General features: G+C 35.0%; 1 protein-coding gene across 5 annotated transcripts in view; it reads right to left on the reverse strand.

Annotated features, from left to right (window-relative positions):
• COL24A1 (collagen type XXIV alpha 1 chain) overlaps positions 1-27,190 on the reverse strand; it is a 405,325-nt gene that overhangs the window by 375,383 nt on the left and 2,752 nt on the right. For 4 of the 5 annotated variants that reach the window (XM_040470847.1, XM_040470844.1, XM_040470846.1 and 1 more), the window contains exons 3-4: positions 19,492-19,556; positions 6,467-7,818 (exon numbers count right to left, since the gene is read on the reverse strand). In XM_040470847.1, coding sequence (XP_040326781.1) covers positions 6,467-7,818; positions 19,492-19,556 — 1,417 coding nt within the window. Of the gene's footprint in view, positions 1-6,466; positions 7,819-19,491; positions 19,557-27,190 lie in introns of those variants that run through there. The other variant, XM_040470848.1, reaches the window with a different exon arrangement.

Raw genomic sequence — 27,190 nt, forward strand, 5'->3', positions numbered from 1 at the left:
CCATGACACTATATTACGACAAAAGAAAACAGTATTCCAATTACATAGAAAAGGTAATTAATATTAGATACTGGGCAAGAAAGAAAGTCTATTTTATGTCATGATTGAAATATTTGAGTTATTTAATAAGCACTGTATAAAAATCAATTTTAACTTCTTCAAAAATTTGCATTTTCAAATCACTGAGAATAGATTAATAGGGATTTCTACAAACTAGGGAAGAAATTTGATTCTATATGGCATGACTTGTTTGATGAAAATAAGTGATTTTCTATAAATAAAGTTAAGTACTAAAAATGGCACTTTAACTTTGAGGTTATTGGTTATTAAGAGAAAGGGATGCCTGGGCTCAGTTGTTGACCATCTTGATTTTGGCTTAGGTTATGATCTTGTGGTTCATGTGATCTAGCCCTGCTTCAGATTCTCTCTCTCTCTCTCTCTCTCTCTGCCCTTCCCCCTTTCACACACGCCCACTCTGAAGAATAAATAAACTTTAAAAAAAGTTAAAAAAAAAAAAGCATAATTCCATGAAATGAGTAACGGTTTTGCAATTGTCTAATCTAGGTTCAAATCAGGCCTCAATGATTTACTAGCTGAATGACCTTGGACAAGTCAGTTACTCTTTCTAAGCCTTAGTTTCCTCATCTTTAAAATATTGATGATAAAGATCTACCTTTCAGTTATTGTGATCATTAAAGATACTGTATATAGAATAACTACCACTATGGCTGAGAAATAGTAGTTAACCAGTAAACTATAGAATAATGAATTTTTTCAAGGTATACATGGTGCACAGTAAGCACTCAATTAATGTTAGTTATAATATTATAATTACTAGGGGTTTTTTGTTTGTTTGTTTGTTTTAGATAGAGTGCACATGAGTGGGGTAGAGGGCAGAAAAATCTTAATCAGGCTCCAGCTGAGCCTGATGTGGGGCTCAGCATGGGGCTTGATCCCATGACCATGGGATCTCAACCTGAGCCGAAATCAAGAGTCAGGTACTCAACCAACTGAGCCACCCGGACTACTAAGGTAATTATTATATATTATCAAATATATAATTGTCTTAAATATATTCACTAGACCAAAACTTCTAAAAGATAGTAATGCCTGGTCAATTAATCTTGGAAGTCCTGCATCTAAAATTCCTTTTAAAAATTCATTCACTCATTCATTCATTCACTCATTCGATAAGCATTAGTAAGCATCAAGCCCTCTGACAGCTTCGAGTCTAGAAAAAAGACACACATTAACAGATAAGCACATAATTATACATTTTACTTAGTGATATGAAAAAAGAGAACAAGCAAGCAACAGAGAGATTAACATAGCTAGTGCACCTAATTTATTTGTGGTATCAGAGGAGGCTTCTCTGAGGAAGTAAGTGCTCATACTGAAAAGATGAATAAGAGTTAGAAAAGAGGAGAAAGTAAAATTCCAGAAAATAGGAATAAAATGAACGAGGGCATGAGTAAAAGGAAACAAACAAAAAGCACAGTCTTATTGAAGAAGAAAAAGAACACTCAGGGAGAGTAAGAGAAAGTGGCACAAAAGGAGGCTGCAGAGGCAAGCAGGGGCCAGATCACACACCACTGCACAGGTTATGATAAAAAGTCTTTCATTTATTCTAAGTGCTTTATTCTTCTGCCACTGAAGAGTTTAAGCAGCTAACTGAGGTGATCTGGTCTGTGTTTTTAAAAAGATCACTAGAGAATTTACATAAAACATGGCAGAATGAAAACATTTTTAAAACTACCCTCCATCCCTCAAAACCCACTGAAAACAACAAAAACACTGAAAGAAAAAAAAAATCATCTCCAACGAAACAAGGAAAGGACCACAACCACAAACCACAAAATATGGAGATTATTTTCCAAATACTGAGAAACTTTGCGGTAAGGAAAGATGTTGAGAGATGACCAGAAAGAAAAAACCTCCTCAGATTTCAAATCTTGAACAGGCTACAGATATCTAAAACTAACAGTCTTGAATGTTCATCTCAAAAATCCTTTGATTACACAATGATGAGGCTTAAGGGAATGAGAAAGCCACAGTAGATATGATTAATGATCCAGTGAAGACCCAGCTTCAAACAGCCAAGAGTAAGAAAGGTGGAACTGAAGAGGAGGAACCCATCATTGTTATGATCTACAACCAAACCTCCTAACCTCAGAAGATGTCTGGTGGGGACAGGGGGTGAAAGACAGGAGCATAAATCATCATATTAGTTCTTAGAGGGCCTATGAAATAAAAGATTTCATAACAAATTGTACATGAAAGTAAGAGGAGATACGTCTCTGGATAGAGGACAAAATAAATATAATAAGATGGCGTTTAAAGGCAGCAACCTAAAGTTGACGCTGTGTACCACTCCACCTTAGTTCCCTCTGTTTCTCCCTATGCTATTCTAAAACAAATAGTGCCCCAGTTAGAGTTGCCTTTATTTTATTTATTTATTTATTTATTTATTTATTTTTTTAAGTTTATTTATTTTCAGAGAGAGAGCATGAGCAGGGGAGGGACAGAGAAAGAAGGAGAGAGAAAGAATCCTGAGCAGGCTCCATGCCGTCAGCACGGAACCAGAGGTGGGGCTCAAACTCACGAACCATGAAATCATAACCCCAGCCGAAATCAAGAGTCAGATGTTTAACTAAATGAGTCACTCAGGTGCCCCAGAGCTGCCTTTATTTTAAAAATGGCTAATAACCAGAAAGAAACCAGCCAGGGGCCTTTACATACTTATTGAGGGGAGGGGAAAGTATGAGGACAGAAACATAAATTAAAAGTAGATGAAAATTGTTTACCAGAAGAGGAATTACTTCATGCAACAGAGAAAAAGTCCAGTCATATAGTTCACTATAGATGCAAAGCATTTCAAGATGCCATGTTTCTATAAAAAGAGAGGTCAAAGAAGAGTTATAAGAAATAAAAATAACAATGAAGGTAATGAAATGTGAACCAGAAGAGTTTAAGAAATACATGAAAGAGAAAAAAGAAACCATTATAGATGAAAGCCATGTCTGATACCATAAAAACTGATTAAATACAATTTAAAAATCAATGAAGGAATGTGAGTGCAGAATAACTGAATTCACATGAAACAAAATAGAAAAAGCAATCACACATACATGCTTGTAGAGAAAATGATAGATAATGTCTATCATCACAAAGGACATCCTGAAGAAGAATGTGGAAAAATGGAAAAGAAAAATATTTGACGATATAAGGGGAGATGTTTCTATAATCAAATAAAAATAACCTTCATATCAAAGGCATACCATAAAAAAAAAACTGATACAGACTGATATAGGTTTAATAAACTTCAGAGATGATTGAAGAACTGTACGGGCATATGAAAGAAGAAATGGTCACCTACAGGTAGGAAAAATCAGGCTGGCCTGAGATTTCACATGGTAACATCTACTTCAAGAAGTGGTGCAACAATCCCTACAAAGTTCATTATTTCTTCATCATCCACACTTTCATTAGCTTCCTAAAAAATCTACCTTTAGTCTTCTACATTATGCTGAAGTTGGACTCACAAAGTTGACTTTCCCATCAGAAGAGCTAATGCATTTCTTCCACTTTTTCTCAGTCCTCATCCTTTTTGACTTCTATGTAGCTTTTGGCACTGCTGATCAATTTTTCCTCAAAACTCTCTTCTTGGGCTTCTGTGACAGTGCACTATATACTTCTCTCCCATCTGACTGTTCATTCACACTTCTGCTTTTTTTCTTCCATACTCCCAAAGCGAACATTCCCCATGATTTGACTCTTGACTCTACGCCAAACTCCTTTCTTTGAAAATTATCCAACCCTACACCTTCAGCTATAATATTGATAGGAAGACTCCTGAATCTACATTCTTATCATGATCTCTCTTTTTCATTTCAGCTTCTTCAACTTTTCCAAAGGCTGACTGAATTTTCAATAGTACCTGAAATGTTTTAACTTAACTTCCTCTCCTAAAATCGACTTCCTCTCTTAGTTACTAATTTTAGTAATGGTATTACCATTCTTCCAGTCCACAGACTTAAAACCTTAAAATCATCTTTCTCTTCCTTTTTGTTTTGTCCCTAGGTCCAATTAATTTCCCATATATTTCTTCAAAATATCTCCTGAATTCTACCTTTCCTTTGCATTTTCACATTTTCCTAATGTCTTAGTTTTGTAACATCAAGATGATAGTGGGAACTTCCTGTCTGTGCTGGGCACTACTAACAGACTGACTTCTCCATTAATATCTCTGCTTAGAAACCTACAAAATTCCCCATGAGAATGAGATAAAGTAAGAACTATCAGTTTGACAATTAAGACTCTACAATCTGACAACATCTATCTTGGGTCTTATCTTTGTCCAACAATATTCAGTCTAACATCATGAGAGAGTTTAAGCTTTAGAGGCAAAAAACGTGAATCCTGGCTCTGTCATTTATTAGCAATGTAGTTATGAGCAAGTAAATTGACTTTTCTGGGTTTCAGTTTCTTCACCTGAAAAAATGGGGATAATAATTCCAACCTCACCAAGTTATTTTAAGATAATGAATTTAAAGGGCATGGTCAAGCATCTGTCACAAAGTAAAAACTCAGTAAATGATAGCTATTATGCTGCTTTTCCTATTAAAAAAATAGGTTCGTTCCTTTCACCTATCAAATTATATCCATTCTTTGAGGCCTACATTATAACTAATTTGTCCACAAGACAATTCTGAATTATTCCGAACTATTCCAAGCTATTCCAAACAGCTCAGCCTTAAGTGATCTTTCATAGGGATCACCTCAGAAAGCACTTCTCTTGCTTTTGAACATTTGTACCTTATGCACTTAGTTTGTAAGCTCCTTCTGAGCAGTGACTGTGTTATCCATACTTTGTGTTCCTGCTTTTCCCATAACAGAAATTAAGTAAATATCTGTTAAATATTACTGCTTCATCCACCAATATTGAAATGACTAGTTTGGGATTTATAGAAGAGATTTATGCTCATCTCATCATACTGAAGAAAGTAAATGGCTTCCATAACTATTTGCTTAATATGACCTGCCCAGTGGCTCAATTTTATTACTAATATGTTGATAATAGTTGCTATCACTGAAAAGAATTTCTCTATAATAATATGTTATTCATACTTTATTTTAAGACATTTAAATATTCACTCTAAGAGTTGTTCAATACCTATCAAGTCATTTCAAGCAAGAACCACAAAGGAAACATAAGCTAAGCAAGTGACATCATCTTCTCCCATCCAATGGCTTCTGAACTAAAACAATGATTCAAATTTTATTTTCATAAAATAAAGAAATACTTTAATATATATTTTAGTCTGCTTGTGATTAAAAATATTATTTTCTAAACACACAAAAGGTGATTATTTAACATATACAAACATAAAAGGCAAAAACATAATGTTTCTAATGTGATTTTTTTAACGTTTATTCATTTTTGAGACACAGAGAGAAGCAGAGTGTGAGTGGGGCAGGGGCAGAGAAAGAAGGAGACACAGAATCCCAAGCAGACTCCAGGGTCTAAGGTGTCAGCACAGAGCCTGACATAGGGCTCGAACTCACAGACCATGAAATCATAACTTGAGCTGAAGTCAGACACTTAACCAACCGAGCCACCCAGCTCCCCCCAAGGTAATTTTAAATAGCTTAAAATGGGTTTTAAATGATTTATAAATTTTTCAAATGCTCAGCTGTAATTGCACCTCCACAACGACAGAATTTCAGAGCTAAAAACATCAATCTATTATCGTATAGTTTTGTTTATACATTATCAAATAAGTGATTTCGCTATTTGCTTGTTTTTTTCATTGAATAGGCCGATGAGCTCTTAGTTACTTTTTGTATTAGGTAGATGGAGCTTTTATTAATCTGTAAATGTAAATTAACTATACCATTAAAGATGTAATGAAATATGTTACATTTAGAACAATAATGTAAGGTTTTGTTTTTTACCAGGCAGTGATTCACTACAAAATTATCTCTAAAGTAAATTTTACTCTCTATTTTAGTTCATTTGATATTATTTTGCTGAAAGAAGTGTTTAATGATTATCAATTAATTTAATTGATGTATTTAACGTGTTTTTCTTTAGTGTACTATAACTTTTATATCCTTCTATTAACATGACTGTGTATAAGTCTATGGTTTTTCTATAAAGAATGCTAATCCAAATTTAGCAGTTGAATTCTTGGTTGAATTTCAACTGAACAAGAAAAACATATAGCTTACTCACCACTTTATCAGAATTAAGTAACCTTTCAGCCTGCCAATATAAACAACAAAAAATATAATATTTAAGCCAACACTGCATTCTGGCTGGATGCATTATAGTAACCGTAAATTCATCACTATAGCCAGGATACATGTCTGAAACAGATCTGATCTATTCTGTATTCTTCAGTCTAGTGATTTTTGATAAGTTAATGCATTAAGACAGATTTAAAAAACAACAACAACAACTTACGGGAGGTCCAGTGTCCCCTTTTGGCCCTCTCAGATTCTCCATTTCGAGCATGGTATTAAGATCCTCATAATAATAATAATAATCATAAAGGTCAGTCTCATAGCTATTTTCGATGGGATAGGTAGCATCAGGATCAATTTCACCTTCCTTCCTTAGGTCAAGGTGATTGTCCACAGATGGCTCATCTGTCACTCTGTATAAGGTTGTGTTTAAAATCTGTTGCAGTTCCATGAGTTCATTAGTGTGTAGATTTGCTGTGATAGCCTTCTTGAGATTAGTAATTGTTTCTTGTTTTATATGTGGAAGAATAGATGATATCTTCTTAAATGGTGACAGACCAGTTAGTTTATCATTATGTTGTGTGACATTGTCGGATACATTTGAAAAAGAACCAAATTTCTCCTTGCTATTTGTTTTCGCCTTTTTGAGGTGATGGGTCATTGACAGACTTAAATTTGTCTGAGTATGTTCCTCAGTGATCATTTCTTTGTCTTGAATCCCATGGTTTACAAGATCCACAGCAGAAACATTCCTTGAATGAAGAGAAATGAATTGAGATTTTGGTATTTGGTGATCTTGTTGCTTATGGACTGTTGCAGAATCATTATTTATGATATTTGGAATGTTTTTGCCTTTGGTAAATGTGTCCTCAGACAGCACTTTTTCACCAAATTGTTTGGGCAAGGGAGAGTTTTCCAGTATCTCAGCTGGTACGATGGTTGTATGAAGATGGTTTGTCTCAGGGTGACAACGATGTTTCACATATCTACAATAGTTTGCAGATGCTTCTGCAGAAGGAATAATATCCAACTGACATACTATTCCTTCAAAATGGACAGAATTATTATTCATACTTCCTAGTGTAAACACACTGTTAGAATCAAAAGTCTGGACTTCCAAAAGAGTCTCTCTGCTAAAATATTTCTTTCCACACTCAACAGACATTGAAACAACTTGGTTTCTAATAGTAATGGCAAAGAAGTGCCATCGCTCATCATGAACACTGTAGTTGAAAAACACAGACTGCTTTCCTCCAAGGTATACTACTAATTTTTTAGGTAATAATTGCACTCCTAATTGCAGTCTATTTTTATTTCTAATGCTGAAGAGAAATGCATTGTTTACTCTATGTGACTGTAACCCAATTAATATTGTAAATGGCTGTTCTAAGTTGAATGGTAAAATTTTCATGAGAGGTGACTCAATATAAGCATCATTTGTTAAAATGACACCTGATTCTGTTAAATGGACCCCCTGAGGTAATGGTGTAGATGATGATGGTACAGCAGTCACTGATGATGAGTGTCTTACATCTTTGTCTCCAAGGCCTAGTTGATGAAGAATATCTATGCCTGGAAATTAAAAAGAGAGAGAGAAAGAGAAACAGAAAGAATCTTACTCTTATGCATTCAGGTGTTCATATGAATGTTTGAGTATGAGAAAATATTCCTTGTCTGTATCAACAGTAATCCCTAAAATAAGCATGCTCTATCAATTTCCAGTTCATGAGAAACATGGGGAGGAAGAGTAAAATGTTATACTCAGTAATTTGAAACACACACACACGTAAGCACATACTAATGCGTGCATACCTGCACACACACACACACACACACACACACACACACACAACCAATATTCCTAAACCTAAAATTTAGTAAATGCTCTCTCATTTTTCTCAATCAATTAAGGAATCATATTTGTTACACCAATGAATATTACTTCTTTAATTTGGAACTTAAAATTTTATGACTTCTAAGTTAAAGAGAAACTGGGGACACAGTTACAAAAAGAAATTTATAACTTGAAAACCACTGTACAAATTAAGTTCACATAATCTTTTAAACTATAATTTTTCAGGTTTTTTTCCCTGATAGCCTTCTGGAAATTTACAAGTTACGCAAGAGTTCTCCCTGTGCCTAATACTGTAAGGGTGTGCTACACATAAAGTATTCAGTCACCCTGATATCTCCTGGACAAGCAAACTTAAATTCCTATTGTTGATGATTACCATACTTTTTCTTTCCCTTCCAAGTTTCTCTTGCTTCTGTTATTTTCTCAGTCCTCCAAGGTAATTTTTATCAAAGCAATTTTTAGACCCTTTCCAATATTTGTTACATAATATGAAATATAGGTCGTATATAACATAAACTTTATATATAGGTTGTACATAATATAAACTTTATATAATAATGGCCTTTTTCTGGTTTATTTTCATTGCAATGTTACTAATAGTATACTGTTTATCTCCCCTATCCAATTATAAACTCTTGGAAGACAGATTCTATGTCTAATTAATTATTGGATATCTACTATTCTTGCCTTGCAAATAGTTCTATAATTTCTAAATGAATGAATTTGCCCCACCAGGATCTTATCAGATGTCACATTTCTTTCTATAGTCTTATAAAATTAAGTACAATTTGTGAAGAATGATGAATCCTGTATTAGAGATATAGAACAGTTTAGTCAGGCACAGGATCATTATTATTTTGGGTGTTATAAATCTCCTACCTGTAACTTTGTATATATGTAATCATTTCTAACAAAGAATATGAATTCATAACTGTGATAAGTAAGAAAAAAGCTTTTGTAGATTAGCCAAAAAAATGTGAATTATCTTAGTTTTTCCTTTATAGGAAATTAGTAGATATTCGATAATTCATGTTTATTACAAATAGCAAAAATAATAGCAAATATCACTCATGCATAATCTAGCAATACAATTAAAATGTTTTCTCACCAGAGAGCTTTATAAAATACTCAGGTGTTTTATTTTAAGGTTATAACAACCATCATTTGTAAAGCAGTCATAGTTTTATAATAGTTTCAAATGTTATAAATGTTTGTATCTAAAACAGTATGACAGTGTCTCTTAAACTTTTCCACCAAAACATTCCTAACAGCAGTTTAGAATTATATGTGTCTCCAGGAATTTGGAGGAATATTTTAAAGAGGCCCCATAAAAATAAAAAAAAAAAAATCTTTGACTTCTCATGTTTTACAATTATAATTTAGGAAAAACTTTAATTTTTCTCTATAACATGGCTATATTTGTTTTAATATATAACATGAATTACCAGTGAAATCAGTTAACTATCCCCATCCTCAATCTTTATTGAAAATTTATATTCCTGAAACAACTGTCTGCTTAGTCAGTGACTCTCAGTATTCCTTCACAATGGTTTCTGCCTCTAAGAAGGTGCATATATCAATCTGAGAAGTAATCTATGTTAGAAACACTGCTCCTTTGAAAATCACGACACTTAAAGTGTATATAATCATATATTTTGTGAAAGTTATCATTATAATATGCCAAATAGGCTATCCTTACACAAAGGAAGTACCATATTTATGTGGCATGATATCAAGGGCTTCTCCTTACCCAAAGAAATAACCCCTGCTATATACTGCCTCAAATTTCTGATTCCATTAAAGGAAATATCACTGGAAAGGATATTATTTGAAACCTGTATTATATATACGTGTGTGTGTGTTTAATATTTCATATATTTTCCTTCAATTCTAATTTAGAGTTTTTATAACAAATAGCTGAGATTTTTAAACAGTCAAAAGTCTTTGAGAATTTGCTATTCATAAGTCTCTTGTTATCAAACCATCCTTCCATTCCTGAAATAAAAGCTACTTGATGGTTATATGTTACTCTTTTGATACCTTGCTGGATTCTTGAAGAACAACGTATGTAGAATCATTACATCAATATTTACAAGTTAAGACTGGTCTGTTTTTTCTCATATTGTACTACCTTTATCAACTATAGTATTGGTTCATTATTTTCTATGACCTAGTTTAAGTAGAATTTATTAGGCTAAGTTTAAAAAACAGAAAGTACAAATTAGACACCATTCTCTAATCACAATGCTAACAAGTTAGATTTTAATAACAAAATCAGAAGAAAAAAAAAACAAAACCTTTAACTGGAAAATTTAAAGATTTTCTCCTAAATCATTGGGGTCATTGGGAAAATACAAATAAAAATTACACAGTTTTTAGAAAACTAACAAAAATTAAAATACTACATACCAAAATCTATGGGATATAGCTTAAGAATTATATTTTAGATAGATTTGTATTTTTGTTCTATTATCTTTAAAATGATAAAAATACACAATGTCCCTAGTCCTCTTTATTTAGACATATCTATTATTTCTTTCCTATGGATAGTGTTTCCTTTTCCTTTTTTCTCCCTTCCTCCCTTTCTCTTACTATCAGAATTAGCTTCCTAGTATTGACTTTTTTATTATTAAATATCTTTATAGTACTTTTTATTTGATTTATCAGCTTTGGATAATATTAATTCCCAGCCAGCTTCTACATATGAGCCAATCAGCAAACTGAATACACTTCCTGTCTTTGTTCCCTCTTCCCTTCCCATTTATCAGTGATTGGACCATTCCTACATTTGTATGGCATTTATATTCAGTTCTGTTCCCAAATTTTCTTCTTATACAGCCAGTCTTTGTAATCGTTATCTCAGTTATTTCCTTTTTGATGAAGTTTATCCTCTATCCGTCTCCTCAAGAAGCGTTCATGGAAAATTTCCTGGATATTTGACTTTTTAGAATTGTTTGTTGATAGCCTCGTATCTTAAGTTTCACTGGATATAAAATTCTTTGCTGATACTTTCTTTGAATATCTTAGAGATATGATTCCACTGTCTATTGGTGTGGAATGTTAGAAAAGAAAAGTCTGAAGTCGGCTAATTTTCTCTCTCTAAATGACTCATTTTTTTTTTTTTTTTTTACCAACATGCCCCAAAGAGCTGTTCTTTATCTTTGAAGTAAAGTGCAGATTTTATTAGGATATGGCTTCATATTGACCATTCTGGATAAATGTTTTCAGGCATATAGATGCCCATTTGTTGTTTAGATTCAAGTTTAGTTGTTGTTGCTTGCTTCAGCAAAGTTTTCATGAATTACATCCTTGAATATTCTATTTTATAGTTTTGGTTTTCTTCTTCAAAAATTCCTATTATAATAATGTTTAATCTCCACTGCTGTCTTCTGTGTCTGTCATTCTTTGTAATCTCTTAAAATATGTTCTTTATCTTCAGTTCTGTTTGATTTTCTCACTTCTGTCTTTACCATGTTTCCTATAATGTCTAATCTCTCTTTGTGCTCCTTCCAATTTCATCTTGATTTATAAAATTGTTTTCCTACGACATCTTTTTCTGAGTTCTACAAGCTCACAATTCATATCCTTTTAATGTCTTGCCATCTCTTCCTTCTCCTGAGTTCTTATATTTCTGTTTTATGATCTTCCTTCATAGAGGTGATTTTTTTTATGTGTACATTCTCATTTTGCTCCTTTCTCCTATATCTTCCTTATTGTACCCTTCTATTTAGTCTGTTATAGTTACTTTTAGTTACTTATTATTTCATAGCCCAACAATTTATAGAAGGATGCTGGGGAGAAGGCAGAGGGCCATGCCTTCCAAATCTCAAAACCCCAAAGGGCTCTTTCAGCATTACCAGAGTTTCCTTCTCAAATGGCTTTTTGATATACCTAGCCTTTTTCTCTGAACCTTCTAGCAGAACTTCTATAGCCAGCCTAGCTGGCAACACTTTACTCTCCCTCCTCTCTATCCATTCTCATTGGTATATGCTTCAGAATGAATCCTTCACCTTAGGAAGTAGATTTGTGCATGTTTTGGGATCTGTCCCCACTGGCCATTTAGCTACTATGTGTGCTTCTTGACCCCGGGCAGCTTCTGTCCACCCCAGTTCCTGTAGCACTTGTTTCGTACAAGGGCTAAAGGTGAAATATTTCAGGGTATGCTCCTCATCTTTAGGAAGTGTGGTTATGCTGGCACTTATATGCTTTTGTCAGCATATTTTGAGTTTGCAAATATTATCAGTCCCCTAGTTTTGCTGAAAATGGAGTTTTCAGGGTTATTATTTCATTAGTTTTTTTATGATATCTAGAAATGGAAGAAGATAATATCTCATGGTTTCAAGTTCATACACTTCAAGTATATACCTATTTCACAGATGAAGAATCTGAGGCCCAGAAAGATTAAATAACCTGGTCAACATCACACAGCTGATAAATAGTAGAAATGAATATGAGTCCAGTCAGTGTAGCTTCAAAGTCTCTAATCTTTGCCTCATCACACTGCCTTACAGGCAATGTGTTCTCCACATCACCTCACATTCCCTTTGGCAAGCCTCAGGAATTAATCATTATTCCCACAGAATCTCACAGTGGGGAATATTCTGTAAGTGGCCACCAGAGTTGGTATCTGAGTGCATTTCTAAATGTTAATCCAGTTTTTCACTTTCAAATCTTAGTGTGAATATGTTTAACAAATGCTTTGAGCAGATATTGATGGGAGAACAGAGGACTCTTAAGGATAAAAGGCACAGATGAGAGGGGGTGGGGAGAATAGGAGAAAGACTTCTGTCAGAGAACAGACTCTTCATTGTTAATTTAGGTCTGGCCCTTGATATCACCAAATTGCAATTCGGAGGTTAAATTTAGATAATTGGTACCAGTGAATATAGCAAAACAAACAAATAAACAAAAAACTTACTTGTCTATAATAAATTACTTGTTTCATGAGTGGCCCTAACCGCATAATCAATCCAGTTTGTGTCATACAGGAAATCAGTTACTTTTTAAAGAATATTGATATCTTCATTAAGTGCTTTGCATTTTTTTCATTAAGAATTTTTTTTTAATTTTAATTTATTTTTTTTATTTGAGTATAGTTGGCACACAACGTTCCATTAGTCTCCAGTGTTCAACATAACGATTCAACAAGTCTGCATGTTATGCTGTGCTCACCATATGTGTAGGTACCATCTGTCACTATACAATGCTGCTACAATACCATTATATTCCTTATGCGGTGCCTTTCATCCCCATGACTTCTTTTCCATAACGGGAAGCCTGTACCTGCCACACCCCTTCATCCGTTTTGCCCATCCCCCCACCCCCCTTCCCTCTGGCAACTATCAATTTGTTCTCTATATTTATCAGTCTGATTCTGAGTTTAATTTGTTTATTCATTTGTTTTTTGTTTTTAGATTCCACATGAGTGAAATCATATGGTATTTGTCTTTCTCAGTCTGACTTATTTCACTTGTGCTTTGCATTTTTTTAAGGAATAAAAATAACAGCAGCATTTATTAATTCTACATACCAAGCACTGGTCTCACAACTTTATTAAGCCACATAATTCTCACAATAACCCTACGAGGTAGGTACTATTGTTAACTCTGACAGTTATAAAAACTAGGTCACAGAGAATTTAAATAACTTTCCCAAGGTCACCCAATTAGGATGTAGAGGCAGAATTTGAAAGCAGACAGTCCTCTGTACCCAAATTCTCAGCATGGCAACTTTAAGGAATGCATATGTCCTCTAACAGTAGAACTGATTCTCAAACAGAGAATAAATCATGGTGTCACCAAGACAACACTTTACTCTTTTTACTGTAAACACCAAGCCTAATGACTTCATCCAAAACATGATTTCAATAACCACACATGCTGACTCACAAACTTCTCTTCTGGACTTGCATATCCAATTGCCTACTGAATTTATGCAATAGAGATTAGATGTCCTGTAAGCACTTCTAACTCAACATATTTTCCCCCAAATCTGTTCCTCTTACTTTAGTGCCTCTCTCACTGAAGAGCCCCACTATCAAACCACTAGCCAGAGTAATATTTTTATAGTGTGAATTATATCATGCCACTCTCTTGAACCAAATCCTCCAATGGCTTCCTGTTGCAGTAAAAATACAATCCAAACCCTTTCCATGGTGTTATGAAACCTATGCCATCCGCTCCCTTCTTACCTTTCTTGATCTCCTCTCTTTTCATTTCATCCCACCTAACTTAGTACCAGCCACACTGGTCTTTTCTTATTCCTTAAAACCACTAACCTCATTTTGAATTCGTGGTATTTGCACTTATTAATTCTTTGTGTTTAGAATGCTCCAAACCTTTAGTTCATTCAGATCTAGGCTCAGATGTGACCTCTTCAAAGAGGTCTTCCCTGACAATAATATCTAAAAGATAAAATAGTCATCCATCTGGCCCCAGTGATTCTCCAACATCTTACTTACTATGCTTTATTTTTTCTTCACATCACTAAAAATTTAGGGAGACATAATTAATAAATATATGATATATATATATATATATAATCATATATATCACATTACATATGCATATACATTATATATCACACTATATATGTATACATGGTCCATGAGGGTAGTACCTCATCTTGTTTTACTGTTATATTCCAACATATAGAATAATGACTAAAACAAAGTGGGTCCAAAGTATTGTTTGAATGAATGAATGAATCAATCAACCATCTAACGCAGAAACCTGGCAATCACCATTGACAATTCCTTTCCACCCATTCTCCATAGCTATTTAGTCAAGTCCAATACAAGCCTTAGTTAAGCTCTCTTTACTCTTAGATTATCATATTAGGCTCCTAATAGATTTCTCTGCCTCTTGTAAGACACCCTTATCCAATCTGTCATCCACACTGCTGCCAGAAAAAACTTTCTAAAATACAGAACAAAATGAACATTTAGTTCATGACACTGCTTCCTATAACACCTCGGTGGTTCTCACAGCTTTTAGTACAAAACTCAAATTTCTTACTTCAACCCTCAGACTCTTAGCGATCTAATCCCTGCCTGCATTTCTAGTCTCGCATCTCATGCCTTCCTAACAAGCTTTCTTTTTTTTAATTTCTGCTACATGTCAAAGGTGATCAAACCTAAAAGATCAAAACAGGAAGGTTTAGAATGTAGGAAAAAAGGATCATTCTCAGCAAGATAGTATACTAGAAATAAAAGGGAATCATTAAACAAGGAATGAAGTATCCATGGTCTTTCAGCCTTGTGGATATCCTGTTTAAAAAAACCTTTTTACCATTCTCCATCTCCTCAATCTTTCATTAAAGGATTATGGCTTCATTTTTTTTAATGTTTGTTTAGTTTTGAGACAGCAGGGGAGGGGCAGAGAGAGAGGGAAACACAGAATCTGAAACAAGCTCTAGGCTCTAAGCTGGAAGCTCAGAGCCCAATGTGGGGCTCAAACTCATGAACTGCGAGATCATGACCTGAGCCAAAGTCTGATGCTTACCCGACTGAGCCATCCAGGCACACCCCTTCTTTTGTTAATGTTTTAGGACTTCATTTTAAAATAAGTTTCTCACTGGTATTCATATGAAATGGTGAGTCTGTGACACAGTTGATGAGGCTGAGTAGATTGGCACATTTAAGAATATCCTTATAACTGTGAGTGGTATAGTGGTTTTATTGCAAACTGTCAAGTTATACAAGTGAATCATTGGGACCCCCATCTTGATTTCACTTTTTCAAGTCCTCCCACCCTTTCCACTATGGCACCCAAAGCCTATAGGGTACTTGTGTAGTAAAAAATTTAACCTTGCCCAAAGAACAGGCATGTTTGTTCTTCGCTCCTGGGAGGTACTCTCTTAAGCTCTTGAATATCTTGCCTGATAAAAATATTTTTGTTTATCTGAGGGTTGTGGACCACATAAGATAGTCCCATAATGTGATTTATAGTAAGAGATTTGGTCATGTGGCTCAAGAGGGCCTGGAGACTGAGGTCAGCTACATGGGCAGTCCACCACGTCTACATGACGGTGCCCCAATAAAGACTCTGGACATAAGGGCTCAGGTGAGTTTCACTGGTTGGCAACATCCTGGGCATATTGTCACATGTCATTGCTGGGAAAGTTGACACTGACTCCACTGAGAGAAGACAAACTGGAAGCTCCATATGTAGGACTTTCCTAGACCCTAACTCAAGTGTCACTTCCCTGGGTTGATTTTAATCTATATCCCTGGTGCAATAAACCATAACAGTGAGTATAACAGATTTCACTCAGTTCTATGAGTCTTCTAGAGCATTATTGAGACTGAAAGTCATCTTGAGGACCCTTAAACTTGCTGTTGGTGCAATGCCCCCTCACATATTTTTCCTTCGATGATATCTCCTCACTCCATGGCATTCTTCAATCTCAATTTTTTTTTTACCTTTCTTAAGTTTCTTGCCATATCAAGATGAATGTGTGTGTTTTTTTAAATCCCATTCTTTCAGATCCTTGCTAAGTATATCCCTGCATGCTAAATTTACTCTTTAAATTACCTCCTTTTTAAGCTTTCAGTATAATTTTGGTTTGTTTTTGTTTTGTTATATATTAATGACAAAAACATCCTACTCAATTCTCTAATAAAATAAATAGAAAGAAAACACTAACACAAGAGTATTCCCAGAAAATGAAAGATGTTTCTACATTGAAAGGGCCTACTGAATGCCCAGCACATTAAGTTGAAAAAAGACCTGTACCAAGGCACATTATTGTAAAATTTCAAAACATCAAAGATAAACAGATGATCTGAAATATTTAAGAAAGAAAATAAAACGGTCACCTATATAGAATTACTATAAAAGATTTCTTGAACTGCAAGGCAGAAGGCAATGTCTTTAAAACAGAGAAAACTATTTACGGCCTAAAATTCTGTACCCACCCAGATTACTCTCATGCTCATGTGTGAAATAAACACATTTTTGGAAATGTAATGTACACATTTTCAGGAGGACACTGGATGATACACTCCATTCAACTAAGGAAATGGATGATGAAAATGAAACACGAGTTCTAGGACACTGGATTTAACACAGATGCGAGGCATTAACTCTACAGGAAGTTTAGAGAATTACCAATCCACAGAAGAACAGGAGAATTTTAGCTCCTAGAAGGAATCATCCCCCACCCAAATCAAATGGTTGGAATATTTGGTATTTTTTTGGAAAATCTTTTTCAAAGAAGGTTTAAAATTCTTTTGGAGTATCTGAGAAGAATTAGTGATAGTGACAACTCCTGATTAAATGTTACATTATTGTGTCATGCCAATTTAACAAAAAATCTATTTTAGGAAAAAAGTACTTCTAAGTTTCTGATAACATACTACTGTTTTCATTTCATTTTTTTTTTAACTCAGAAGTATCCAATTTTTGGATGTTAAAGAGGTTTTAACAAGATTTTTCTTTTTATTAAGAACTCACAATAAAATGTTATGGTTATAGAGAGACTAAAAATTGTGAAGTACACCCTGAAATAAAGGAGCATTATTTTGTATTCTATAAATGAAATCTTAAGGTTGAAAGATATTATTTCCTTCACTGGTTCCGAATTTTTTTAAAAAAATCTATTCAAAAATATTCAGTTTTCCTTATATCTTTCTTTGCCTCGGTTTTTAATATCTTGATAATGCTACCTTTTGTAAAGTATTAAACTCATGACTCCAGCAGATGGCAATTATGAAGCAAGAAGATGTGTAGTGAAAAAAGAGTTTTTTGTTGTTGTCAGAGATAGCCTAGATTCAAGTACTACTGCATGAGCCTGAGCAAGCTCCTTCTTTGAGCCTTAGTTTCTTTATCTATAATCTCTATCCTGCAGGTTCATTATGAAGATTAGAATAATGTATATAAGTGCCGGCAAAATATATATGTAACTAATAATGGCAATTTTCTTTCTTTCTGATCTTCTCTGTGGTCCAGGAGGCTTACTTGTAAAGAATTTGTAGACTTCACAATCAAAATACTTGAGTTCAAATCTTAGTTCTTCCATTTATTATCCTGTAACCCTTGGAGTCGTTACTTATTCTTCTTAACCTTATTTCCAGCAATTCTATCACGGGCATAATTACAAAAAACCCTGTGATGAGATAGTGGTGAATATATATTCTACAAGCATGGGATTGGTACACGATAAGTTCTCAGAAGGTTTAAGTAATAACAATGAACCAGAAGATATAGTTTCTCTCCTCTTCATGGTTAATTAAAGCAAAATAAAGTAACAGAAATGACTCGGTAAGACTAGCATTTCATGAAGTTATATGTGACATGTGACCTATTTTAACCATTTCCCCATAAAACAGAATTAGAAAATGCCTTCCAAGATACATTTTAATTCATCTACATGCTACTTGGCCGAGAATACTTACCTACTTATCACTTTGGTCAATCAGATACAGTAGCACCCCTTCCTTTGTGCAACCTCTTGCTACCTATACATATTTCCCTTTCTTGTCTCTTTCTTACTGATATTTAGTTGACTGAACAAATTGCCAAATGGCTTGTTGAATTGGTCACTGAATTGAAACATTGGTTTTGTAAGAATGAATAATTTGGCAGCCCTGCTAATGTAAGACAGAGGAGTAAAAAAATAATGATAATAATAATGGGGACATGGTGATGTCTGTAGTATGTCTGTAGATCCAGCATAGTTTCATAGTTTTTCTCTTTGACTTTGGCGTTTTAGTTTTTAACCTTTGACAAGACACTTGTTTTTACACTTTGAGGCCAGAGACACTATCTTACTTAAATTTCAATCACTGGCAATTAAGATATTATGTGTCAAATACAAGATATTTTTTAAAATGTTGCTTAATAAATAGAGTATACATAGATTCCTGAAACTCTATCACCACACTACCAGAACAACTAGCTAGCAAGCAAAAAGAAAACATTGAATTATCTTCTAAACCTCTCCATTTAAATCAAATAAAATCCCAAACCCACTGGTATGCAAATTTTATTTTGTTTCTTAATGATGTAAATCTAGATGGAACATTTAGTATATGCTTGTGTTGTTTCAAGAAGTGCAAAGGTAATTCAGTCACAGCTTACCACCCCCAAGAACTCCCACTTAAAATGAAGTCACAAGCAAAGCCTTTTCACTGTACACAACTTCCCTTTTATAGAGAGTTTGCTTAAAAAATGTAAGCAATTTCACAGACGGAAGATCTGAGTAATTTCTTAAAGGTCATATTTCCCCCTAAAATTGGTTTCTTCACCCTTACATTCTCATTGTACTGGGTAGAATTTTTTATTGTTGCATGTTGAAGTTAAGGTTATGACGATTTTACAGTCATATACTTTGCTGTTTGGAAGCAGAATTTTTATATAAGCAAATACGTAGCAAGGTAGCTTTCTTACCTTGTTCTTGTGCATGAACAGCACTGTCTGCCACACATAGCACAATAAAATGAAGAAGCAGTTTCCTAAAAACAAAGGGGGTGGATTTTAGAGGATATTTACAACCTATAAATCATATAAAATCCAAAATGAACTCTAGTGCATGATTAAGAAGTAAGCTATTATTTTAATTAACACAGTATTTTAATAGTCATATTGGTTAAGAGCAAGGGCTCCAAATTTAATTCCACCTTTGCCACTTACTGTATGACTCAGGAGTACTTTCTATTGCCCTGGTGTTTCTTCATCTGTTAGATCTATCTCATAAGGTTTTTGTAAATTAAAAATTTTCATGTAAAGCACACAAAACAGTACCTGGCACACAGGAAGCACTCCATAAATGTGAACAAGTATAAATGATATTATTAATTATTATTATCACATATTATGTCAAATTATCATACATGCAATTTTATACAAAGTAATATGTTTACACAAAGCCACATAACTTATAGTCACTTAACCACAGTGTTTACAAATTGATGGAAACAGTAATTTATTTTTGAGAATGAGAGAAAGAGCAGAGGATGAGCAGAGGTGGGGCAGAGGGAGGGAAAGAGAGAGGGGGGAGAGAGAAAGAGAAAGAGAAAGAGAAAGAGAAAGAGAAAGAGAAAGAGAGAGAGAAAGAGAGAGAGAAAGAGAGAGAGAGAGAGAGGATATCTCAAGTAGGCTCCACACCCAGTGCAGAGCTGGAAGCAGGGATAGATCTCATGACCATGAGATCAAGACCTGAGCTGAAATCAAGAGCTGCATGCTCAATCCACTGAGCCACCCATGTGCCCCAACAGTGATATGTTTAAATAAATGTTTATATGTAAAATCCTTTTGATTATCATATTGAAGCCATTTGAATGTCACTTGCACTAAATTCATGATACTCCATTCAGTTCTGAAAACAGCAATGGCCTGTAGATGTCAACATCAAACACTTTGATTTGCAGTAATTTTGAGCATTGTACTCAATCACCGCAGATCAAAATGTTCATTCATATCGATAGCTAAGAAAAAATATTTTGTGATTTTTTTTTTAGTATAACCAAACTTTTGATAGATTTTGTTAAGGAGTCTTCATAATTGGCTATATCCACCACCCAAGTGAAATTCACAGAGATGAATTCAAAAAGGAATGATAAGCTTGCTGAAAACAGTATTTTATTACCTGATTCTGTTTTCTATTCTAAACCAGAGACTCCTCAAATGACATTTGTGCAAAATGTAGTTCTGTAAGGAGTGATTACAAAGCCATCTGAAAATCATTTTTTTCTTAAAAGTTCCTGGTATACTAAGAGCAGTTGGCACATTTCCTATTTATTACCAATAATAAATGTTTTTATCTTTATCAACTCATATAAGGAGCATGCTAACATAACAAAGATAATCTTTTACAAAGTGGGCCAACAATATACAATTATACTATTCTCTTTGGTATAATGGAACTATCATTTGTATTAAAATGGTCTTAACCATATCTTAGTAAGTGAAAAATGTGCAGTCTACGGTCATGCTCAGTACAGAGCACAGCTTTGATAAGACAGTTTTGATAGAATACTTAAAACTGTCGCCAACTCTATAAACTAATTAACTGAATAATTACAGAAATCTCAACTGATATGGGCAAATGGCTGAACCATAACATTTTAATGAAGCATATAACAGACTCTTATGTATGGTGTCATCCATGTAAAACAATGGTTAGTTTGCTAAAAGAACCCCCTGAGGAACTTGTGAAAAATGTAAATTCTGGGCTTGTCTCAGAGATTATGAATCATAAATTTGGAGTGAATCCTCACTTCGGATACATTTTTAAGTAGGAGATTCTAATATAGATTGTGCATATACCAAACTCTGAGAAAAAAAGAATTTAGAACATTTTCTATTTATAGTTACATTGTACTTAAAACACAAATATTATTTTGTTAAAATCACATATATCTAATTTTATGACACAACATTAGGTTATCCAACCCTTGTGTTTTGTTTTATCCTTTTCTCCTGCTCTAGATCAGTGGTTTCAAACTTTGCTATGCATCAGAATCACCTGAAGGGCTTGTTAAAGATTCCTGGGCTCCACCCAGAGAGCTTCTGACTCACTAGGTCTGGGGTGGGGGGTGAGAATTTGCATTTATAAAGAGTTCCTAGGCAATGCTGGTGCTGTATGTCTGGGGTTTACACTCTGAGGACCACTGTTCTGGAACAGATGATGCTCAAGAGATGATGAAAAGCCTGTTTGGGATCTGTTTTTTATCTTCACCGCACAGTGGAATCAGCTGGGGAGTTTTAAAAACTAATACTCGGGTCCTGCCCTCCCTACCCCCTGTCCCACAGATTCTGATTTTAATTTGTGTGTGGTACAGAGATTTTTAAACACTCCCCACCTGGTTCTACTGTGCAAACAAGTTGAGGACCTCTGTGTGAGATAAAAATGCTATCTCTAGGTTCTCCAGGATAGATCCCAGTGTGATCTAGACTTTGAGTAGAAAGAAGCTCTTTCCCTTTCAAATTTATATTTCAACAAAATAACTGACAGGATATATATCAGTGAGACTAAAAAGTAAGGATTATAATCACCGGAGGAGAGTACATCAGAATTATGCTGTCTTAGCAGAAAATGGAATGTGAAAGGAAACACTCAGGGGCATCAGCTGTACTTCCCAAGGTAATCTGGCTCACTTAGAGTTTCGAAACAACCCAACGGGCACTTTTTCGTTCAGAGCAAGCTAACTAATGAAGAGTACAGCAACCGGCACTATTCATTTAGCAATTCAGCCAACTCATAGACTTCCCCAATGACCTCAGGGGAGAAAAATGAAAAATAAAGTTCTTTCTAGACATGCTAACAAGTCCATTCCTGGTGTAAGGCAGGAAAACCTGAACACATCAAACATCCCTTAGCCAGGTGATCTTAGGGGATTATGACAAATCAGTTGAGCCATACATTATGTAAGTGTACCTATGTATTAAAACTGATGACTAATAGAGAGGTAGAGATTGATGACTGAAATAGAGATTTTCTTTCTCTTTTTCTAGTCATGCCCCAAACTAACAGCCAACTAAGGAAGAACATATGGATATCCATATCCATAGCAATATGGATTCCATTATTCCTAACCACCACCCCCCACCCTCCCCTGAAGCTCCAGCCATATCGCATTATACTGTATTTCCTGGAGAGACCTTCTAAGTGTCTGAAATGCCCTCTCAGTCTTCACCTGTCAGAATCCTAAGTATCATCAAAGCCTAATTTGAATAACATCTGCTCCGTGAAGTTTCCATCATCCCTAAAGAGGGCTGGATTCTGTACTCTTAATGCTATAATTGTAAATTTATTATATCCCATATATATTGTACCTTTTAGGATTAATTAGTAAGTAAATATCTGAACAAGCAACAAGTTTTCACCTTTTATCTATTTCTTACATGAAATTGACAATTAGTAAACATTTTTAAAAAGGAAAGGAGAAACAGTAACATCTCCCAATGAATGAGGAATTCAATTCTTCCCTATGGACCTAATTCTTTTAACACTTGAGAAAAGGAAAGTAAAATAAGGGTACTTTTAGTTGGTTGTCCAAAGAGAGAAAGAAGAGAAAAAAGAACTTAAAAATATCTGTTATGATAGGTTAAGTGGAAAGGCTTCCTCTCATTTTTTTCATTTTAACTGTTTTTCTCATCTTTGAAGTGGGAACACAGAGAAGACATCAAGCTTAATTGACACACTCAGTTAAAGAGCCAAACTCCATCACTGTATGAAATGGATGTCTAATAAATCTAAGCTTTCTGGAAAATGGTTGGGTTGGGCTTGTTTATTTCTTTGGTTTTGCCCTCCTCCCCCATGATATCACACTTACTATACATTCACTTAATTAAGAAAAAATACACATTTCCACATTAGCCGATAATAGAGTTCTCAGGGGCATCAGCTGTACTTTGTGCTTGTCCCATTGTACTATGCATGCATTTAGTGCAAAGTCTTGCTGGAGTCCTTGAATAAGTTAAAAATTAAACCCGTATTAAGCTGGAGAGAAAACAACATGGTTAATAAGAAAATAAAACTACACTGGAGTCAAAATACTAAACCTGCTTCTATTTGTAACTTACGCTGTGACCTTGGGTGGGTCATTTCAATTTCCCGAGTCTTGGCAACTTCTCTATTATGTGATGGTATAATACAAATTTCATATTTTACATTCCAAATATAAAACCTCAAAATCTCTGTGTGTGGTGGGCTCCTGTTAGTATACTAGCATTAGATGACAAAGATCAAATTATTTAGCAAGATATTCCATAAATCACCATATATAATAGACATGATATTTAACAAGTCTGGAAACGTCTTCCTACAGTTCCATGCAATACTCTCTTAATTATGTAACCTAAAATAGTCTACTAAGTTTGCTCATTTGTTCACATATTTACTTCAACAAAAACTCTAGTTGGTATATTAAATATGAATACTTTTCAAATATTTGAAGCATGTCTGTTTTTGTTCACTTTTCTGTATGTCTGGACTGTAAGTCACTAATATAAACTAACCAGAACATATGCTCAGGCATTACACAAAAACAGACGGGATCTAAAAGAAGTCAACAATATGGTAACAGTCAATAAAAGTTCAGAAAATATAACCCATGATCTTAATATCTGAGGATTTCTAACAAAATATGAAATACTCTGTGTGTCTGGTCTGCTAGCCACATTTTCAGTGTGACAGAAGCCACAATCAAAACATAACCAGACATGTGAGAGGTGAAGGCCTGGAGGGGATCAGACAGGAAATAGATATCCAAAGACCATACTCAGAATATTTAAGGAACTAATATCCATCCCAGGCATCTTCCCTAAATAATTCTTAGAGCTATTCAACTTTCTCCTTTTCTGAAGGGTTTTAGTTACTTTAAGGGAATCCCAGGCATCTTTTTGTTTAGGCTGCCCATGAGACTCTCAGGTATTATGTCTTCAGGCTACTAAAGCTCATTCCTACATAGATTCAAGTTAGAATAGTAGGACTTGTGAAATCTCGGGAATAGGGAATTTGTTTTGTGAGTTGGTGATTTTAACTTAAACCAGTTGGAAAAGGCAAAATAATCTGAAAACCACTCACATGTGATATACATAGATAATTTCAACAATTTCCATTACACTACATTTACAAGTCAAAAACTTTGTTATGACAACTTTACTTGTTGCAAAGATCCAGAAATAGAAAAATTTCTTTCCTTTATTCCTTAAATACCTGAAAATCATTTCTCATCCCAGCAGTGGGGATAAAGCTGGGTGATTCAGGGAGTAGTCACTAACTTACATACAATGACTTTCTCAATCAGTTCAACTCAGTAGGTACTTGTGTAACTAATGCAGCGTGAAGCATTAGAACTTTTGGTTAATTTCCAAGTGTAGAGGGAATTTATGAAGTACGGGGAAGATAAATGCCTAAGGACTTCAAGGGATCAAAATGTCTAGAGTCCAATCAGTAGCAGGGAAGAAAAATACCTCAACTAGTCTGTCCTTGTAATACCACAGAGATTGTTAAAATGATTGCTACCTAGCCTTAGCGAAGTTCCTGACACACAGCACTGTTAAATAAAGATTGTTAAATGAATGAGTCAATCTTCAGTTAGTAAGACTATCAGGTGGTCTTGAGTTTCAATAAACATACAACTTCTCTAGTGTCTTCTACACGCACACTGATTCCAAGACCAAGGAGTGAGGTCATCCTAACCTCCGTATGTTTAGCTAAGAAAGTAACCTGGTTTAAAGGCCTGTCACAATCTGGTCTCTGGTCTCCAGATTCAGCTCTGGTCATTCCTTCTCAAGTATGTGTGCTTCAACCAACTTCATTTCTTCCAGGCCCTCAGATGAACTGTGCTGTCTCACCATTCAGCCTTTTAATGTTCTGTCTGGAAAGTTCCATGCCTTTTCCAGTTAGGTCTCTGTGTGGATTTCCAGTAAGGTCTCTGTGTGGATTTCATTTCCTTTGGTGAGCCTTTCTTTCCAGGATTACCCTTCCATATACACCCCACCTTCCCAGGACTGCTAGGTGTCCTCCTGTCTATACCTTTACCTCTTTTTGTTATATGTGGTTGTTCATTTTCTTTTTCCAATACCAGATTGGGCACATAGGGAGGACAGCAATTGTGTTTCTGTGTTGCTCCACCACTGTATCCCTTCTGCTTAGAACAATGCTGGGCACATAGCTGGTGCTCAGAAAACATTTGTTGAATATATGAGTGCATGATTGAGTGAATGAATGACAGAATAATGTTAGCCCTTTACGAGAATGAAAAGGAAATGGTCTTCACTTCTCATTCAGAGTTACAAGTTCTAAAATAAGTCACAGTTGCAAAGCATGGCAAGGAAAGTAGCACAGCTATTTTAACTCCCAGGATAAAATTTATTTTTCTCCTGTCACTTCACAGATTACCAAGCAGAATGTCTAAGCAACACTCAAAATTACTTTCCATAATTTACAATACCTGTCCTTGAGACATCAGTTTTATTTTAAACATCTACTTGATAGCAAAGATAACTAAGCAACTTTAAAGAATAGAATTTCATGCCAACTAGGAAATAGATGTTTATATTCAAAACTCCTCCCCGCCCCCCACCTTGGTTATGGAAACCCTGTGATTACAACAATAGTATCTAACCTTGACTTTTGGTTTTAATCTCCCTTTATTACTTCCACAAATTCACATTAAGCAACTCGCCTAAAAGCAGGACCATGCGGGGCAGCTGGGTGGCTCAGTTGGTTAAGTGTCCAACTTGGGCTCAGGTCATGATCTCACAGTTTGTGGGTTTGAGCCCCACATGGGGCTCTGTGCTGATAGCTCAGAGCCTGGAGCCTGCTTCAGATTCTGTGTCTCCCTCTCTCTACCCATCCCCCACTCATGCACTTGTGCCTGAGATCACTCTCTCTCTCTCTCAAAAATACATAAACATTAAAAAAAAAAAAAAGGCAGCTCCATGAAACAAAGGATCCAGTTTTAAAACTGTAAAGGTTTTTGGATGACTAATCAGAATTGTGATTTTTAAAAAACTGTTCCTGCTCTTACAAAAACTTCACCACAAGAGGATGGTGGAAAATTAAAACCTCAAGGATTTCATTAGAAACTCTAAGGTTTAATTCAGTGGCTTGACATTATCATCAGCTAATCAGCTGCTTCTGCCAAGTCCCCTCCCCTACAGGGTTGGTAGCAGTTTTTGTTTTTTCAAATTGAAGAACGCATAATTCTTTAAGGAAGTTGGATTTTTTTTTTTTTTTTTTTTTTTTTTTTTTTTTTTTGAGAAACAGTTTTCTCAGATCAATCAGCAAGTACCTTTTCCCTACTTGGCATGTGTATAGTTGGAGGTATAAGGGGCTGCAATCTGATGTAACTTTGAATTACTTCTTTTTTTTTTAATTTTTTAAATGTTTTTATTTATTTTTGAAGGAGAGATAGAGCATGAGTGGGGTTGGAACAGAGAGAGAGGGAGACACAGAATTCAAGCAGGCTCCAGGCTCTAATCTGTCAGCACAGAGCCCGATGCGGGGCTCAAACTCACGGAACTGTGAGATCATGACCTGAGCCGGAGTCGGATGCTCAACTGACTGAGCCACCCAGGCGCCCCTCTTTGAATTACTTCTTAATTGTCTGCAGCCCACCCTCACTGACAACTGTAG

This window comes from Herpailurus yagouaroundi, unplaced genomic scaffold (assembly GCF_014898765.1).
Source record: "Herpailurus yagouaroundi ecotype Mexico unplaced genomic scaffold, PumYag 77, whole genome shotgun sequence".
In the NCBI taxonomy this organism is placed as follows: Eukaryota; Metazoa; Chordata; class Mammalia; order Carnivora; family Felidae; genus Herpailurus; species Herpailurus yagouaroundi.